Below are 18,635 nucleotides of genomic sequence, written 5' to 3' on the forward strand. Positions count from 1 at the left end.
GGGGCTAAATTAAGCGGCACGACACGAAAGTACCTCCGCGCGCTGGTTATGCCTGAAGAGGTACTTCCTCGGCCCGCCTACCCCTGAATCCCAGCTCGACCATCCCGGTCGCTCGGCGGGCCAATAGCGTTACATCACGATTCCAGAAAGTGTCCCGTCTCTGGCTTCTTCCACGCGGTTCGCGCCGGGAGGGCAATTTTCTGCTTCCTGCTTCCTGCTTCTTCCATTCCTCCTCTTCCTCCTCCTCCTCCGCCTCCTCCTCCTCCTCAGACCGGAAGCGTCGCTCGTTTCCGTGGCTCAAAGCAGAAGCACCGGCACCAGCGGGACGCGAGCACCCAAGGCAACAAGCGAAGCTCAGGTTCGACCTCGCGCAATTCTTTTGACAAAAGTCCTCAGACACAAGGGCTGCTCGTCACCATGGCGACCCGATATTCTCTGCGGCAGACGCCGAGGTAAGTCAAGAAACAACAGCTGTTCGCGCCTGCGACCGCGAGGCAAGCGATTGGGTCACGCCGCAAAATTGTTGGGAACTCATCCGTACCAGTTGCCTGGAAGACCTCAAGAGCTGCCATGTCGCTCCTGTCATCCAAGGAATTGTGCTAACCCCCCACAAAGGAAGAAGGAGCTCTTCGACGGCTTGGTCGAGACACCAAAGAGGCAATCTTCACGCGCTCGCCAGTCCTCACAGGCCCCCGAATCTTTGGACGCCCAAGACTCGGCCGAGCCGGCTCCTCGCGAGCGCATCACCCGCCGACGAACCGCCAAGTTCATCGAGAACCTGGACGAGGAAGAGGATGCCACGCCCACCGCCAATGGCAACACCAACGGCCACGCCAACGGTCACGCCAACGGACATGCCAATGGCCACGCCAATGGCCACAACAACGGCTACACCAACGGCGCCGCGCCGAACGGAAAGGACGCCGCCCACACAAACGGGAAAGCAAACGGGACATCGGGCGATGTCCATGTGGTGGACGGCTGGCTGCCGGGCCAGGACCCCAAGATTGACTACTCGGGCGAATTCGAGTTCGGCGGCTCGGTCGGCACCGCCTTCATGATGATCTTCTTTCCCATCCTCATGTGGTACATGTGGATCGGCGCCACGTTCTACGACGGCAAATTTCCATCTCGAACACCCGGCCAGAGCTGGGCGGACTTTGGACTTCATCTTGCGAACCTCGTCTACACCCATGGCTTCCCTCACGCAAAGGCTTGGGTGTGGTACTGGAGCTACCTCGTCTTCGAGGGCGCGTGCTACTGTCTGCTCCCCGGCGTCTGGGGCAAGGGCAAGCCTCTTCCCCATGAGGGCGGCAAGCAGCTCGACTACTTCTGCAACGCCTACGTCAGCCTGTACACTACCTTGGCCGTCCTCGCCGGCCTGCACTTCTCCGGCATCTGGCCCATCTACACGGCCCTTGATGAGTTTGGTCCTCTGCTGTCCGTGGCCATTTGCAGCGGCTTCATCGTCAGCTTCGTCGCTTACTTCTCCGCTCTGTGGAGGGGTAAGCAGCACCGCATGACGGGCTACCCCATCTACGACTTCTTCATGGGCGCCGAGCTGAACCCTCGCATGTTCGGCATCCTTGACTTTAAGATGTTCTTCGAGGTTCGCATGCCCTGGTACATTCTGCTGATTCTGAGTCTCGGCGCGGCTGCGCGTCAGTGGGAGCAGTATGGCTTCGTTTCCGGCGAGGTCATGTTCCTCGTCATGGCGCACTACCTCTACGCCAACGCCTGCGCCAAGGGCGAGGAGCTCATCATCACCACCTGGTAAGCGCGACAGGCATTGCCTTTACACTCCCTTGGTGTGTCGTACTAACTCGAGACAGGGACATGTACTACGAGAAATGGGGCTTCATGCTCATCTTCTGGAACCTCGCCGGCGTCCCTCTGTCCTACTGCCACTGCACCCTCTACCTGGCCAACCACGACCCCGCCACCTACCGCTGGAACCGCTACGCCCTGGTGGCCATGTACGTCGCCTATCTCTTCTGGTACTGGGTCTGGGACAGCTGCAACAGCCAGAAGAACCGCTTCCGCGCCATGGAGAAGGGGAACCTCATCCAGCGCAAGACCTTCCCCCAGGTTCCGTGGCAGACGCTCAAGAACCCCAAGACCATCGAGACCCCTCAGGGCACCATCCTCGTCGACGGCTGGTATGGTCTTGCTCGCAAGATCCACTATACTTCGGATCTGTGGTTTTCCCTGTCCTGGGGTCTCATCACCGGCTTCAAGTAAGTGACCGTTCCATATGGAAGCTTTACTCAGAGACAGTTTGGCTGACAATTTCCTTCTTCTTCCCTACAGCTCTCCCTTCCCCTGGTTCTACCCCGTCTTCTTCGCATGCATGATTGCTCACCGCGCACACCGTGACATTACCCGCTGCCGCGCCAAGTACGGCGAGGCCTGGCTCGAGTATGAACGACGCGTTCCCTACCTCTTCATTCCCGTAAGTTTTCCCGCCTCATCACGTTGATTCCTTGAGGCTTTTTCCTAACGCAACAGCTGTAGTACGTCATCTAAAGAGCATTTGCTCGATGTACCGAAGTCCGCTTCTCCCGTACATATATTATTTAAACGAGTCATCTCTCTTCTCCTGACGATGAGCAATGGGTTTCTAATTTTCAGCAAGCATGCGACAAAATAATGCGAAAAGGAAATGGGGGCAACGATAGGACGGTCAGAACTGGGATCGGGAAACTTGGAAATCATCTATCACTATTAATGTTTGTAACACGTGTTGAAGTAGGATGACGAAACGGCTTTTGTAGTAGCTCTAATTAATGAACGGCGTGGTGTATCACGAAGTCGGCAGACATGACGATGGATCGTGAAACATAAGGAGCGACTCTGGATAAGAAAAAAAAAAAGGACAGATAGAATTGAGCACCTGCTTACACTAGATCCCTCGCCTTCACCGTCTATGAAGAGAAACTCACATCAAGCAACCGCGTCCTGTCACTAGTGTACATATACTGTTTATAAGACTCCTCCTACTCATCCATTAACGCGACAGAAAGTCGCGAACCGACGTCATGATTCGCCATTCCCCAAGAAAGCTTGCTCCTTCTCACACCGTCATCCGACTCCGAGTTATCATCTTATCGACCAGAAACCAGTTTTTTTCACACCAAGGGTAACGACGTTGGCAAAGGCAAATGTGTCTTGTTTTTTGGCCGGAAATGGATTGACTCGTTCTACGCGCAGACAGCATCCTGGCTGGCCTTTGAGTTCATCAGAAGGGCGACAATGAGACCGTAGAGACCTGGGTGACACGTTAGCAAAGTCCATTATTGCCGTAGAGAAAACAGCAGATGAGCGATTGCTTACCCAGGACTTCGGCAAAAATGAGGATCAGGATCATTCCGACAAAGAGACGAGGCTGTTGAGCAGTTCCGCGGACACCGGCGTCACCGACGATACCAATGGCAAAACCAGCAGCGAGACCAGCAAGGCCGACAGAGAGACCAGCACCGAACTGAATGAAACCGGTGTACAGAGGGAGATCCTGCTTGAGACCGTCGGAGATGAGGACGGAGACGACGAGACCGTAGATACCAATAATACCAGCCATAATGACGGGAACAATGTCTGAATAGCAGGTTAGCGACAACCAGCGCGCGTGTGACGGAAAACAGGGCGACGCACTTTTGACGATAAGGTCAGGGCGGAGGACACCCATGGCGGCAATACCAACACCAGATTTGGCAGTGCCGTAGGAGGCACCCAGGCAGGTGAAGACAATGGCGCAGGTGCAGCCCATGGCACCAAAGAAGGGCTGTGTAGCGTGTTAGCGAGTCTGTCTATCATATCGGAGAGCCAAGTCTTGGATGGCGATGGTTTGGCTCGATGTCGCCGCGGGTATTTCTCGGTGACGTCGTTGGTACGAATAGGAACGGGTGGTGGTTACTGACCGCGTAGACGGGGCTATACGGCAATCAAGTCAGCTCTATATTCTGCAGACGGCACATTGGAGCAAGTGGATGCAGAGGCGGCAGGTAGCGATGATGCCGGGAACCCCAAACGATGCAATCCGAAGCTCCATGGCGATGGTAGGGGGGATGGAGGATGCTCAACGCGCTGACGCAACATACCAAAGTTCGGTAGACATTGTGGCGATGGCGGGTTATCGAAGCGATAATCTGTGTGAGACGGCGAAAGACGAGGGCGTCGTTGGGAGTGGTGAGAAGCTACCGGAGTCAGGCAGATGCGCGAGAGACGACGGTGTGGATGGGCTGTGATCTGCTGGGGGGCTGAATATGTAGCTGGCTGTTGAGAATGATTGAGGGTGCCAGTTCCGACGCCGATGCCTGGTTGCTAAGGTTTTGCTGCAGAGTGGCCGCTTGGGCATTACATAAGTCGGCTCGGAGGCGGATAATTACCTCACCCGCTGGGCCTTTGTTTTGCACGCCTGGTGCTTGACCTAATGGGGCAATTGATTGGCGGGCTGGGAGTACAAGTATCTATTTCGATGATGCATTGCTGAGAGTCTACGAAAGACGATATCATTCCATAAGGTACTTGATATTCAGATATATTCTATATCATTTTGGAGTTTTTCACTTCTTCTGTTGCTATCTGTCTGACATCTCATGTAATTATACTCAGTCAAATTTTGCTAGAAGCACTTACATCTGTGCGTATCGTGGCTGCCAGCCCTGCAAAACTTTCGTCTTGAGCTCGCTTGCTGGCGAGCTTCAGTGCCAGTAATGAAGTCTGCTGCTCTCCGAATCGACTTGCCCTTTTGGAGCAACATCTGATAAAGCAGTTTCTGCATCTATCCTTCTGTTTTCTTCCTCGGATATTAAATTTGCAGCTCCGGAATTCAAGGCCGAGATAAACAATATTTCAAAACGGTCGCATTGAGCGGCTGGACAATCGAACTCGGAGTGCAGATTACGACTCCGCCCCGTGCCGCATAAGTTACGAATCAGATTGAGAGCTCTCACCTAAAATAAAGCTCCTAACTTGTATAAAAAGGAGGCGCTCTCAGCAGACAGCCTTAAATGACAACCTTGGAAGCCTAAATCCACGTCATTGAGCCATGCAGCCTCGTACAGAGCATGCGAGATTTCTTCAGCTTCGTACAGAGTGCAACTGCTCCAGGTGCTACAGAGCCATGCTGGCCAACCGCTTCTTTCTTCCCTCGTCAATTGCAGGGTTGGTGCACATTTTCCTTCCCATGTCGCTCGCTACGGTGCCAACTGTCCTTCCGCAGTTCTCTTGGAGAGAAAACTGTGAAAGAACGCCAAACAAAGCCACTTCTCCTATTAACCAGCAAAAGCCTTCGAATCAGCTCAAAGTCGGCGGCAATCAAGGCCACACAGTAACAGTAACAATGGCCCGAACATGGTAGTAGCTTTGAGCCATACATTCAATGCACCTCCCTGCGTCAAAAGCAGCATGAATCGCAAAGCTGCGCCTCAAAGGGCAAGTCGGCACATCCTGTCCAACCCCTTGCAGCTTGCGAGTGCCGCCACGGCACTTGGATCGACACTCAACTCTGCCTTTTCTTGTCCTCTCGTCCCATTTTTTGTCCGACGTTCCTGTGCCCTTACTTGCCATACATGCCTTTCCGGCCCACGTAAATCAAGGGGCTGAACGGAGCTGTTTGCTTGATCCCACGTCATGGCTCGGAAGCCTCGTACCGTATAAAAGCAAGCATGGACGTTGCAGATTTCCACCGCTGTAGATTTTCTCAACCTCATTGCCTCCTCAACTCGAGCCAACTATTCGTTTGATCCCAGCTCTCTTCGAACTCATACTCGTCGTATCTGTCAAGTTAAACCGAGATAGAGTACCATCAACCGTTCCTCACAATGCGTTTCCAAGTCGTCTCTTTCCTGGCCGCTCTGCCATTCTCCCTAGCCAACCTGGCCGACCTCTCCTACTCTGCGCCGCCGGAACGCCTGGCCGCAGCTCAGAAAGAAGCCGGATGCAATCTGCCAGCAGGCTTCCACCTCAAAGACTTTGCAGCCAAGACAAACGGAACCGGTCCAACGCCGGCTCTCACCGCGTATAGCTTTGCCTACTCTGACCCGGACACGGGCGTTGCCGTCAAGTGCTCCTTCAACTCGAGCTCTGTTTCCACCACGCCCAAGGGCTTGACGCCGAGGTACGCGTGCGAGGACAGCGATGTCAAGTTTATCTTGAGCGGAGCCACGCAGAGGACGTTGACCTTGATCGAGAGGATCTGCCCTGGTCCCAATGGGTATGTTATGTCACATCACAACGCCAAACGCAGGGTTTAATCCGTATATCGGGTGAGAAGTCTGTACTAACACCAGTCCTCGTTACAGTGTCAAAGGGTACGAGGTAGCCGGCGCAGTGGACCTTGCCTTGAATTGCTCAACGACTCTGGGCTCGTGTAAGACGTCTTCGACCGATGTCCAGGGGAATTTCTCCGCGCTGGACCCTGTGACCGATCCCACTCGAATCAAGCGCTGGGTGAGCTAGAGGGCATTGAAACGGAATATCTGCGAACGGTCATGTCAAATTTCCGAATAAAGATGTAAAACTTAGGATAAGGTGGTTATTGGGAAACGGATTATAGACGGATACAAGGGAACCCGGTGTACTGGTCCCAGGTAGAGACAATATAACGAACGGAGTCACCTCTGGAGTGTCGTTTTATTGGCATACATGTCTCGATTCCTGTCCGCTACAGCAGTGGTATTCTTCCTATGAAAAAGTTAGATATTGACAGGCAGCCCAGACTGGTCTTTGTTCATGTTAGCTGTGAAAGTGCCAGAACTCGAGTCAGTGTTGCCGAGGGCATTCAATAGTGTGCTTCTAGCGACAAAGCGGCGGACAACGAAAACGGGGCGCCAGTTTGCAAGATCCGTGCCGGGGAGCTCTTGTATGGCGAGACTTATGATTTTCTTTTCTTCTAGGTGCTCGACATCTTCCATCCCTTCCATGATGTTAACTCGAAACGGGCTTCAAGTTACCAATTGCACAGATCACACGCCATCGCCCTTCTTCTACCGCTAATCTCGGCCACTACTGGCGCGCATCCAGCACTCTTCCCTGCTAACGCCCGCCCAGAGCTTCCAGCTTCAGCGCCAAACCCCAGATTTTAAGGCCCCTGGCCCTGGCTCGGCCCCACCCAATTGTGCATGTCCACCTCGTGATCTCAACCATTTGGTCTTGCCACCAGCTTTCCAAGAGACCAAGTCGCATCATATTAGTAACAACAACCTCTCAAGGACTCGCTGGATTTTCTTTCTGCTTTCCTCAGGGCTCATTCACCTCTCCTGGAGGACAGCGGAATCATTGGCCATCATGCAATAAAAGGTGCGAAGCGCGCGCTGTTCTGCAACTCACCTTCGCGCCGGAGCGGTGTCACGAATTGCGCTCAGTTGCCACTGCGACGTCCAATCTCCCTTGCGCCAGGCCGGAGCCGACGAGCAGCATCGCGATTGGTGACTGGCTCTGCTCAGCTGAGACCAAGGCGCTTCCGTTCTCCTTGCCAGCAACATCCTGCGAATCTCACCAGTCGTGACGCTTCACTGCTCCATGCTCTGATCACCGCCAACGGAATCCGATCAAATGGGGCGGGCAATGCTGGGCCGCTTCAGGCTACTGCTGCTCGTCCAGCTCGCCGCCGCTCTCTTCGTCAAGGCGGCATACATCGGCCACCAGGAACCGTTGGGCATCAAAATCGAGGCGCCGGCTGTCTCGAGTATCTCGGTCTCGTTGTTCGCATCCCTCGAGCGGCTGGCGAGGCTCGTCGACGTTTCATATTGCCTCGGCAACTCTGGGATTCGCAAACCATTCGAATGCATCTCCCGATGCGATGAATTTCCCAACATGACGTTGGTCAACACCTGGAGCACGGGCTTTCTCTTTGGCGATAACTGTGGATTCATCGCCGTGGACCAGGGCCCGGACCAGCGCCAAACTGATGATGGAGACGACAAGCAAGGCGCCATCATGGTTGCGTTTCGCGGGACTTACAGCATCACCAATACCATTGTTGATCTCAGCACCCTTGCGCAGAAATACGTGCCATATCCGTCCCCAGACCACGGAGGGGAGTCGCCGGAGAAACCAAGCCATGAATGCACAAACTGCACCGTCCACATGGGCTTCCTCCAGTCATGGCAGAGCGCTCGGAAAGCAGTTCTCCCTGAGCTCAAGGCGCTCCGCGCCCAATACCCATCGTACCCCATTCACCTCGTCGGCCACAGCCTTGGAGGTGCCGTGGCTTGCCTCGCGGCGCTCGAGCTGAAAGTCTCGCTCGGCTGGGACGACGTGACCGTGACCACGTTCGGGGAGCCTCGCGCCGGCAATGCGCAGTTCGCCCGCTTCGTCGACGACGTATTTGATCTCGACGGCATCATCGACCTAGAAAAGCGAGTCTACCGCCGAGTCACCCACGTCGACGACCCCGTGCCCTTGCTTCCGCCGGGAGAGCTTGGCTACAAGTCTCACGGAGGCGAAATCTTCATCTCAAAGTCCGCCTTGTCGCCGTCCGAGACAGATGTCCAGCTATGCATCGGCGACGAGGACCCTAATTGCAGTGCCAGGGACGACAGCTCCGTGGAGGGCCTGCTATATCGCCTGCTCCATTTCCGGTGGACGACTTCATCCATGGAAGAGTATACCCAGAGGATGAGCTTTCCAGCGCGGTTTAAGCTATGGCAGCTGTTCTTTGCTCATCGGGACTATTTCTGGAGGCTTGGGCTGTGCGTTCCCGGTGGCGATCCTTCAAACTGGGGTCGGCCTCCGTATTCCTATGAGCCTCGCGAGGAAGAGCTATAGTTTTTGGAATGATTCACGAGTGGTTGATGATGAATAGCGAGCTAATACGTACCTAGGGAGCGAGGTGTCATCAAGAAGGGGGGCGGATACGGATGTCCATTGCGAGATGCCAGTAAAGGTATGTACTGGGCAGTATATGGAATCAAGCCGCGAGCACAAATATGGTGAAACAACACCTACCTTACTTAGTCGAGCATTTCTTTGAATAGCTAGTTGCAGGATACCTTGAATACCACTATCGCATCGTTGATATTTTCAGAACACCTGATCTGCTGGCACCAGCAGCATTGTTCGTTTTATTCATGAAGGGGGGCCGGTATCGGCACATGGCGACGGTGTGCATGTCTGTATCGCCTCACAGAGAATTCACTCCCGACTTCATCGCGATTGAGGGAGCGGGAGGTGCAGAGCCTCGCTACGTCGCCATGTGACGCGGTATCAGAGACATCATGATGACCGCCATGGGTGCCTGATGGACAAAGCAAGTTACAGGCCAAAGTGAGCAGCACCCAATGGCTTCTCCAGGTACTACTATATATTACCGGGTAGGGTACTACTTGACAGAACGAGCCTTTTTAGCCCGCAACGTCATCCGCAGTATAACTACAGCTTCGATCGGATCGTAAGCGCCAAGGACGGCGTCGCAAAGGTGCAGCTTCTGGGCGAATCCGAGATGGTGGGGGTTAATATAAAGCCTTTGTGTGCGCGCGCGTGTGTGTGTGTGCCGGAGGGGAAGGGGGCCATTTTCGTGGCGGCCTTAAAAGACCTGGGCGATGTGCTGCTGGGTTATGTCTCTCTCTTGATGTGAGGAAGATGCTGACTGGCTTGCTTCGATCGTTCCCAAAACAGCTGAAGAGGCCAGCCCATGGGCGGGATGATGCTATTGGCCTGCAAGAGAACAACCACATCAGCATGCCACATGCTTTGCCGCTGTGCCACGCGATGGGCGATAAGAGAAGGAGGGGGAAAGGGGGGGGGAAGGGGAGGGGGAAAGCGAGTGAGTCACGGACGGCAGACGGGGGAGAGCTGACCACAGCCACAGCACGCGTTATTTGCCCAGTCCCAAGTCTTCTTTTCTCTCTCTCCCCATGTCCCATGGCAAACAGTGCCGCTGGCATGAACGAGCGAGGCGAGGAGAGCAACTTGTCCAGGGGTGCTAGAGGTCGGGGGAGGGAGGGCAGGCCATGGCATCATGTGAACAGCAGAACACTTCTGGTGCGAAAGAGAAGCTTGAAGAATGACGCTTGGGAATCTGTCCAAAGGGAACGGGCAGGACGGAGACAAGCGAGATACGAAGTAGGCCATGCATGCATTCCCGTGCTTTGGGACGGATCGGCTGGTGTAGAAAGGGGCCGCTAGACGACGACTACGGCAGACAGCGTGCTTGGAGCCGCATCGTCCCTGCGAACAGCAAGCATCGCAGTAATATATACAAGCAGGGAAGTTTGCTAGGTATGAGGTTGCAGTATCGTGAGAATATGCGGAGCGGCATCCAAGCAAAGCATCACCACGAGGCGGTCCTTGCCTTGATACCTGAGGCCGGCAGCGCTCCCCGCGTTCCAGGTGGAGGCAGAACGGCATCAGAGACAAGCGTTGGACCGACGTGGCCAGCGGGGAACGACGAGAGAAGGGAGCACATGCCTCGGCCGGGGTGTGCCGAAGTCATTCAGCACTCGCGTGATGGGCGATGGGCTGCTCGTCGTCGTCGACACCAGACACCTTTCCCCGAAGCTGCAGAAGCCATCGTGTCCGTTAGGAGTACGACTACTACAACTACAGCCGCACGGCAAAGGGCAGAAGCCTCCGTGCGCCTCTGGAGAAACGGAGCAGAGGGGAGGCACTAGCTCGTAGTCGCCGTGTTGCTCGCCCAGCTAAAGGGAATTAGCAACGGGATCTGCTGGGACGGACCACTGAGCCTGCTAGGGGCTCCCCAATCGGCCGGGTTCTGTCGACTTGCGCTCCATTCCTGGCAGAAAGGAAAAGGGAACATGCAATGCCCATCTGGATCGAGACCAAAGCCTGGCACGGCGTACTCCGCGTGAAAGGGCTGGACGAAGTATGTAGTACTACATACTACATCGCAGTACGACAAGCCGGAATTTTTTTCTCCTCGTCCTTTCTTCTCGCGGCGTTCTGCTATCGGGGGTGGGGTCCAGAATGGAACGACGACTGACCGACAGTCAAAGCTGGGTGACCTCTAATAAGCCAATTTGCAGCCCCTGGCCACGTTTATGACGCCTTGCCGGCAGACCCAAGGAGGGGGGAGCCGCTGGTTGGACGACGGCACCAGAAGAGGCGGTTTCGCAAAGCACAAGGGAGAGCAGACAACGGCCTTGGAAGGAAGACGATGCTGTCAAGAGACAGCTTGTTTAGCGCCCAGCTCCAGGCGAACAGGGCGGGCGGTGGCAGCAAATCAGCTCCAGCATCGTCAACAAAGGTGATGGGAGGATTTGCCCTTTTGATGATTGTCTCATGGCAAAGCGGGACTCTGATCACTCGGTAACCCTTTTCCCCTACCGCCCCAAAAAGGAAAAAAAAGCCCCGCCCTCCTCTATGTCTTTGGGCAGCACGCAGCAGGGAAGCAGAAGGAAAGGACTTGAAATAGGGCTGGGAGCTCGGAGAGAGGTGACCTCGAGAGTAGGTACGGAGAGCCGGGTGCGATCTTCTGTTGACGTCCAAGTGTTCTATGGCTTGGCCAACGTAGCATTTCAACCGCAGCGTTGGTGCCGGATCTTGATGGCATGCTACATCGCAGTACGACCGTGCCCAGCAGAGGTAGGGCAGTAATATCAGGGCGGTACATAGATGAGTGTGGAAGATGCCGGAAGCTTGGGAGTGAAGGAGGAGGAGCAGGAACAAGGAAACAACTTGAAAGCCATAGGGTAATAAGGGGTCTTTGTTGTACTGGAGACGTTCACGGTTGTGGTCGGGCTCAATCCCATCGGTCCCCTTACTACCCAAGACACTACGACAACCTCAACCCATCAGGGACGAAAAGAGCCATATATCTGCACAGATATCGAGGCTCTGCGCCTTGTAGAAACACTCAAGAGAGTTCTCTCCTTGTCTGTACCTCTGTACCTAAGAGTAACCGTTGCAGGCCCTGCAGAGTGAGCACAGGCTGAGGATACCTTAACGTGAAGAGAGCATGGAGAGAGGGGGGAAGGAATCTCGACTCACTGCGCGCTCACTTCTGCCTGTGCTCTGATAGCAACGACAACAGCGCCCGTGCACAGAGCCGCCTCCTTCAGGCACATCGCGTCTACCTGCTGGGGAGGGCAGCTCGACGCAGCGCGGCCAGGTACTGCACAGGTACCGACGGCCAGGAATCAGCAGCGGGAGGCAAACTGCACTGGCTGCTAGAGGACTTGGCTTAGCGGCCTAGGGGCGGGGTGCCAGGCGGCTGGCTAGCTGGCTAGGCCTCAAACTCCACTGCAAGCCGGCGCGCTCATCACCTGGCAGTGGGCTCAGCAGTCCCAAGCTCCGCCCCGAGAGCCCCCCAAACCCCCAAAACCAATTCAAATCTCAATCCACAATCAAAATATAAACACTCTTCTCGCCCCATCCTCAACCGCATCCCACTTCAGACACCCGCATCCATCCTCTGCCTCTGCCACCCGCCATCGCCGCACACTCCCGCCGCCTCTTCGCCCTCTCCGTCTTCACAACAGCATCACCGACGCCGTCGAAATGGCCACCGAGGTACGTGAAGCTCTCTGCAACAGCTTGCCGTCGCTGCTCCGACCGCCGCTTTCCGCTGCCTTGCCTTGCCATTCTCCCTCCCAAAAGCGCCCCCCCTCGCTCTGGCAACCCCTCAGCCCGCCTCCTCGCCACGAAGCTGCGCGGGCTCTGGGGATACGCGCGACCGAGGCCAGAACAACCACACCCAAACCCATCTTCTCGCTCGCTCTCCTGCCTCATTTTTCCAGCTCTCTCTCTCTCTGTCTCTTTCTTCGCTGAAATGCAACTGCTAACCTCCTATCTAGCGTGAAAGGTTTGTGCCAGCAGCCGACCCCGTGACCCCACTAACCTCTCATGACGAGAATCCAAACACCTCCTCTCCGCCCCCCTTTTCCACGACCGCAGCCGGCTGACCGGACTTTCCGATGACAGCAAGACCTTCCTGGCCCGCCTCTGCGAGCAGGCCGAGCGCTACGATGAGATGGTCACCTACATGAAGGAGGTGGCCCAGCTCGGCGGTGAGCTCAGCGTCGACGAGCGCAACCTCCTCAGCGTCGCCTACAAGAACGTTGTCGGCACCCGCCGTGCCTCGTGGCGCATCATCTCCTCCATCGAGCAGAAGGAGGAGTCCAAGGGCTCTGACAAGCACGTTGCCACCATCAAGGAGTACCGCAGCAAGATCGAGCTCGAGCTCGAGAAGGTCTGCGAGGATGTCCTCAACGTCCTGGACACCAGCCTCATCCCCAACGCCGCCACCGGCGAGTCCAAGGTCTTCTACCACAAGATGTATGTTTTGACGCTCCCGTTCTCTTTTGCTCGCTGCTCTCGGATGCTTGGATTTCAGGAAAATTTTCACCCAATCACGTTGCAGCTCGCACATGTTCGAAATTTTCAGAAGCTAATGCAAATCGCTCTTTCAGGAAGGGTGATTACCACCGCTACCTTGCCGAGTTCGCCTCTGGCGAGAAGCGCAAGGTTGCTGCCACTGCCGCTCACGAGGCCTACAAGGTATGAACCGACTCTATGCGTTTTGCCGGCGCCCGGCGTCGTGAAGAGACGGGCCAGCTGTAGAACAAACCGACGGCAATTACTGACGATATGTTCTTTGCAGAACGCTACCGACGTTGCCCAGACCGAGCTGACTCCCACTCACCCCATCCGCCTGGGTCTCGCCCTCAACTTCTCCGTGTTCTACTACGAGATCCTCAACTCCCCCGACCGTGCTTGCCACCTTGCCAAGCAGGCCTTCGATGATGCCATCGCCGAGCTCGACTCTCTCTCTGAGGAGTCCTACCGCGACAGCACTCTCATCATGCAGCTCCTGCGTGACAACCTGACCCTGTGGACCTCATCCGACAGCGGTGAGGCCGAGGCGGCCGGCGAGGCCAAGAAGGACGAGGGTGAAGCTGCCAAGCCTGCCGAGGAAGAACCCAAGGCTGAGGAGCCCGCTCCCGAGGCTGCTTCCTAAATCCTTCTTACCTCCGTCGCGCTCAAAACTCGGCACAAAGAACCGAGGGTCGTCGTTTTTTCTCGTTTTTTTATATCTGGATGCTCTCGTCCCCCTCTCAACATGGCGATAGTTGGAATCATGTTGGAGGCTGGCCTAGCAGACGCAGCACCGGTACGCATGCGCGTTGCTTCACTGGTTTGAGGGGAGAGTGGTCATGGAACTTCGGATTTGTTTTCGGTTAGGGATTAGGAGAGACGGTTGGCGCAGGGTGATTGTCCGTTATGACTGCCTGTTGATCCGGTGACGGAACCTGTCTTGGTGTTCGCTGCTGAATGATGGACGCTTCTGTTGCCCTCTTTCGTCTCCGCCGCCCCCCTCTACCCAAAGTGCCCGGTATCTGTTCCCCTGTTATGTGTGTTTTTGACGCTATCGCCTATCACCTAGTTTACATCTGGTCCCGGTTTTGGTGGATCGTTATGGAAATGTTGTTCCCCCCATTTGATGTCCCTGTTTGTCTCGCAATATGTTGCTTGCTTTTTTCACGTGTTGTCTTTCGGTCTCTTTCCCCCTCCTCCTCGACCCCTCTTCACCGCAAGTGGTTTTTACAATCTCGTTGGTGTGCCCCGCAGAGAGGGAGGAAATCAACTCCAAAAGGAACGTCCAAAGGTTTATACAGCAGCAATATCCCCTTGAAGAAAGGGCAAAAAAATAAATTCCAATCCAACGCGGGCTGATGATGAATCTTGTAATTCTCGTAGACTTGAACTTTGTTCAGCTTCGTGAACGTGGGTGTGTTGCTTATCTGGCATCTTGACTCTGTTCTACCTTGTGGCTTGAGAGCTCCCCTTCTTAGAACTAGTAGCTTGAAGTTTGGACCTCGGCATGGCTTTATTAGATGCAGCAACTTGCTTCTATTGTTTGTGCTTCTTTTTTGAAATTTACGACTTTTACCCATCGAGTTCTGGATGTGCGCCGCTGGGTCCTGTCAATTCGGGAACTTCCCACCTTTCTTTTTCTTCAAACTCCGCCTTGACTCAACTGTATTCTGTATGACAGTCCCGAGCACAAACACACGAAGAGGAAGGAAAGGGAAAACCATCTCGGCAATAAGGTTACTCAGAGCTCTGTGATTGAAAGGGGACATATAGCCGAGGACCTTTTCAATGACTTTCGCAGGGGGGATTACTATTTCACAGCATTGCAGAAGCTGTTCTTGTGAAAAGAAATAGAAGAGCAGAAATTCTCGAGCAGTTTCAACACCGCAAAGCACCATCGTTATCACACATGGACAATCTAACACAGCAAATTGTGAATAATTTTTAACTTCTTTTATTTTGCTTTAAACTGTATTGTGGGAATCTCTGGAAAAGAAAAAAGAAGTAACAGACAAACAAACAACTGAACCGGTCTATAAAACGCACAGATCTCCCGCGCAGGCCGACAGAAAGCACAAACGAACGCCAAGGAACAACAAAGAACAACACCGGAACCCGCGAATGAAGACGCACAAAGAAAAGGAAAAAGATGAAGCGAGGGCGGGAGAGAGAGAGAGGGAGGGATTAAGGTTTAATTAAGAGAATCTGTACTGAGGCTTGTGTGGAATAGGTGTTTAAAAAAAAGATCGCTTTCCCCCATGTGATTGATCACCTAGGTATTAAGACATGCCAACGTTATATTATGGGCCCATCCCAATTATTTCGCGAGTAGGTCGGTATAGAGGTAGGTGGTGGTGAGTCGTCTCGAGTCGTTGTCGTCGTCAATGAGGCTGCCGTGTATCTTTGGTTGATTTCGCTCTTTTTTTTTCTATTTCTTGTATTTTTTTTGTCTTCGGTCTGCGTTCGAAGTCGGCTAAGCATGTTGGCTCAATAGCCTCGATGCCCTGAGCAGCCTCTTCTGCTTCTCCCACAGACGCCGTCCGCGGCCGTTGCTGCTGTCCTGGCCAGGCACGACCTCGTCGTCGCCACTGTCGGGCCTGGGCTCTCCCGGCCGCAGGCTCTGGTACATGGCCGTCCGCGTCACGTCGCCCTTCCGCGGAGGCATCAAGAAGTCTGGCAGCTCGGCAGTGTTGACCGTCACGCTGCTGCGGCGGCGTGCCTTGGGCGCCAACTGCGTCTTGACCTTGTACCACAGCCGTGAGCCGCGCGACATGGTGGCCAGCTCCTCGGGCGACAGCGACGTCGAGGACGCGGTGGTTGTGGTGACGAGGGACGGCGCCGAGTAGTTGCTGGCGGCGGTATACGAGGCGGATGCCGACACGACCTCATCGCGCCAGATGACGATGCGGTTGTGCTTGGAGGCAGAGATGAGGGGTGGCAAGGCGGGAGGGGGTGGCAGGTCGGCCATTGTCGCGGTTGGCTTCGGTCAATGGCTCGGGTAGCAGTTGGCTTGATGTTGTTGTTGCTGCTAGTTTCTGTGCCAGTGGCTATCGCCAATGGGATTGGCGGTTGCAAGAAGAAAAGGTGAGCTCTTTTTCTTCCGGACTCGAGGATGTGATCGATTGCCAGCCAGCCACGGGAGCGCGCACTCTCAGACGCCGGTGAATCGGCTTGATTGGTATATGAGCAGTGATGGCGAGCCGGCGTCAATTGGAGTTGTCCTTTGTAGGCGCCGTCAACTCTCGTTCGTGTAGATCTGCAAGCTGTTCGAGTCGGCGATTCACAAGCTTTAGGATCGCCCCAAGCTCGGCAAAGGCCCAGATTAACAGCAGCGGCGCGTAATAAAAAAACAGAGCTGTTATCGCTTCCCCTTAAGGCAGCTGTTCATGCAACCCTTGTAAGCCGCAGAGGATCCGAACGACTCCCCCACCAGGCAATCTCTCGATGCTTCTCCGGGCCCCGGGTGACGTTCGACAGGGTGCAGCAAAGTAAAATAAGAAACCTGAGGCGAAGGGGGAAGAGTAATAAAGATTATATGGTAGGCAATAGAGCCGGCGGCGAGTTTTCGGGACACTCCGAGTCTAGGCTGTTCCTCGACGCCCTTTTCCTTGTCTTGTGCGGTATCTCTTCTCTTCGTCCACTGCCTATTGCAAGTTGTGCGATGGGCGGCAGAGTGCTGTTTGGACTCTTGTCCTTGTTCTGGTTTGATCTCGCTTCAGCGGGTGGACGCCGCAAAGAGGAAGAACCGAAGCGTTCAAGGAACGCCGTAAAATGCAGAGAAAACGCCGATTATATACTCCGAAAATGCAGACAAGATCTCGCGGCGCCACTGAGGTCAAGCGGTTCGAAGCCCGGCGCGCTGGTGTAAGAGGCGATGGATCCCGCGATTCCTTTCTGGGCTCCACCGCGGGTGAGGGTTAGAGGAAGCGCAGGTGAGAGGCGTTTATAGCAGGACTACTATCGTGGGATGAGGGCTGTCGGCAAGAAGGAAGCAGAGGAAGAGCGGACGACGCAGATGAGGGAGCACGGAAAGGAAATGAAACGGTCGTTTGTGCTGCTCTGTCGTTGTTGGTTGGCCCTGATCTGCAGGAAAAGGGCAAAGAAAAGAAATACGAGCAGGGGAAGCAAGGCGGCTTGGAGGAGGAGTGACAGGATGAGGGAGCGAGAGATCAAATGGAGGAGGCTTTGGACAGGGAAAAGGCCGGCCGGAAAGTGGAGTCGCGCAGGGGCGGTTTCGGTGGACGGCCTCGCTAGCGGTCGCTGGAGGTCTGGGGGAGGGTTCAGTCAATCAGTGCAGGAGGCCACTGGAAGAGGCCCGGTGGGTTCGCTAGTGGGCTGGTTTCTAGTGCGCTGATCGCGGTGGCGGCACATCAGATGGGGAGGGGGAGGCCATGTGAGCCAGTCACAGGCGCGCGTACCGGTACTTGCATTCATGTGCGCGTATCCGTCCGCGTGTGGGGGTTGCAGGCACAGGACTGGACGAGCCACAAAGGGATTCGCGATGCTGGACTTTTCCTTCTCTCTCACTCAGTCTCTCATCTGTCTCTTGTCCAAGTGCCGGGGGTTGGGCGGCTGACACTGCGTTGCATCGGGGCTACTGTTAGTGTAGATCCGTCACTGAGTGAAGTCGTGTACCGATACCACCGTTCAACGGGCCTTGGATCGGAAAATGAAAGTCTCACGGAGCACTCCGAGGCCATTCTATCTACTATCTACTAGTATCGACGTGCTATCATCGCCACCACTCGAAGCCGATTGATCCAGTTGCGACACATTCCTCCACCCTCAATGGTCCAACTGCCCATTAGCACCAGGCCCGACTTACTCGCGTGCCCTCCTCCAGCCAACCCGGTCCGGTGGCTTTTGACACCGGGACGAAAAAGAAAAGGAACAAGGACTCAAATCGCAGAACTGGTCCTAAAACACCAAATGTTTTTTTGTCCCGTGAGAGAAACACCAAAAGGAGTTGGACGTTCCCCCCCATACTGCCATGTACAGTACCAATGTCATCCTGGCAAATTTGACAAAACGGGGAGCAGCAGGGAATCTCACGTCTTCCACTCGCCCCGGGACTCGCTTCTTTTGATATCGACACATGCCGTGATGGGCCCTATCTTGAATTCTACTAATAATATACCATCTAAATTAAAATTGGGATTGGGATTTGATCAGCTGCGATGGCCCGTCCGTCCGTCCGTTCGTTGACCCTTTGGTTTCTACAAATAGACATGGACACGGCACAGAGACAGGGCTGAAAACGAGCGGAACAGATATAATAATAATAATATCGGCATCTTTCAATTCTTTGCACCCCCCCCTCCCCCCTCTGCTGCGCCTACGTTATAACACAGCTCAAAGGT

The 18,635-nt window shown here is 54.8% G+C and overlaps 6 protein-coding genes across 6 annotated transcripts; 4 read left to right on the plus strand and 2 right to left on the minus strand.

Annotated features, from left to right (window-relative positions):
* Positions 1-417: 417 nt before the first annotated feature.
* BBK36DRAFT_1156356 (hypothetical protein) lies at positions 418-2,526 on the plus strand (the record flags this gene model as incomplete). Its single annotated transcript, XM_024893920.1, has 5 exons — positions 418-452; positions 616-1,773; positions 1,833-2,237; positions 2,311-2,452; positions 2,515-2,526. The coding sequence occupies 5 exons, from the start codon at positions 418-420 to the stop codon at positions 2,524-2,526; spliced, it is 1,752 nt and encodes a 583-aa protein (XP_024753119.1).
* A 502-nt stretch (positions 2,527-3,028) lies between these two features.
* Positions 3,029-4,196, minus strand: BBK36DRAFT_1134333 (V-type ATPase; the record flags this gene model as incomplete). The annotated part of the gene is made up of 4 exons (XM_024892269.1): positions 3,029-3,268; positions 3,334-3,594; positions 3,652-3,930; positions 4,098-4,196. Coding segments are annotated over 3 exons (438 nt in total), but the record flags the coding sequence as incomplete, so codon positions are not given.
* Positions 4,197-5,822: 1,626 nt separating this feature from the next.
* Positions 5,823-6,459, plus strand: BBK36DRAFT_1109934 (hypothetical protein; the record flags this gene model as incomplete). Its single annotated transcript, XM_024889529.1, has 2 exons — positions 5,823-6,214; positions 6,303-6,459. 2 exons carry the CDS (start codon positions 5,823-5,825, stop codon positions 6,457-6,459), a joined length of 549 nt encoding a protein of 182 aa, XP_024753121.1.
* Positions 6,460-7,566: 1,107 nt separating this feature from the next.
* On the plus strand, positions 7,567-8,769 carry BBK36DRAFT_1111112 (alpha/beta-hydrolase; the record flags this gene model as incomplete). Its single annotated transcript, XM_024889670.1, has 1 exon — positions 7,567-8,769. The coding sequence occupies one exon, from the start codon at positions 7,567-7,569 to the stop codon at positions 8,767-8,769; it is 1,203 nt and encodes a 400-aa protein (XP_024753122.1).
* Positions 8,770-12,438: 3,669 nt separating this feature from the next.
* BBK36DRAFT_1188536 (14-3-3-like protein) lies at positions 12,439-15,428 on the plus strand (the record flags this gene model as incomplete). The annotated part of the gene is made up of 6 exons (XM_024896580.1): positions 12,439-12,471; positions 12,756-12,763; positions 12,883-13,236; positions 13,371-13,458; positions 13,562-13,811; positions 15,337-15,428. Exons 1-6 carry the CDS (start codon positions 12,460-12,462, stop codon positions 15,426-15,428), a joined length of 804 nt encoding a protein of 267 aa, XP_024753123.1. The 5' UTR covers positions 12,439-12,459.
* A 320-nt stretch (positions 15,429-15,748) lies between these two features.
* On the minus strand, positions 15,749-16,243 carry BBK36DRAFT_1138220 (hypothetical protein; the record flags this gene model as incomplete). Its single annotated transcript, XM_024893227.1, has 1 exon — positions 15,749-16,243. One exon carries the CDS (start codon positions 16,241-16,243, stop codon positions 15,749-15,751), a length of 495 nt encoding a protein of 164 aa, XP_024753124.1.
* Between the last annotated feature and the right edge of the window lie 2,392 nt (positions 16,244-18,635).

This window comes from Trichoderma citrinoviride (genome assembly GCF_003025115.1).
Source record: "Trichoderma citrinoviride strain TUCIM 6016 unplaced genomic scaffold BBK36scaffold_2, whole genome shotgun sequence".
NCBI lineage: Eukaryota > Fungi > Ascomycota > Sordariomycetes > Hypocreales > Hypocreaceae > Trichoderma > Trichoderma citrinoviride.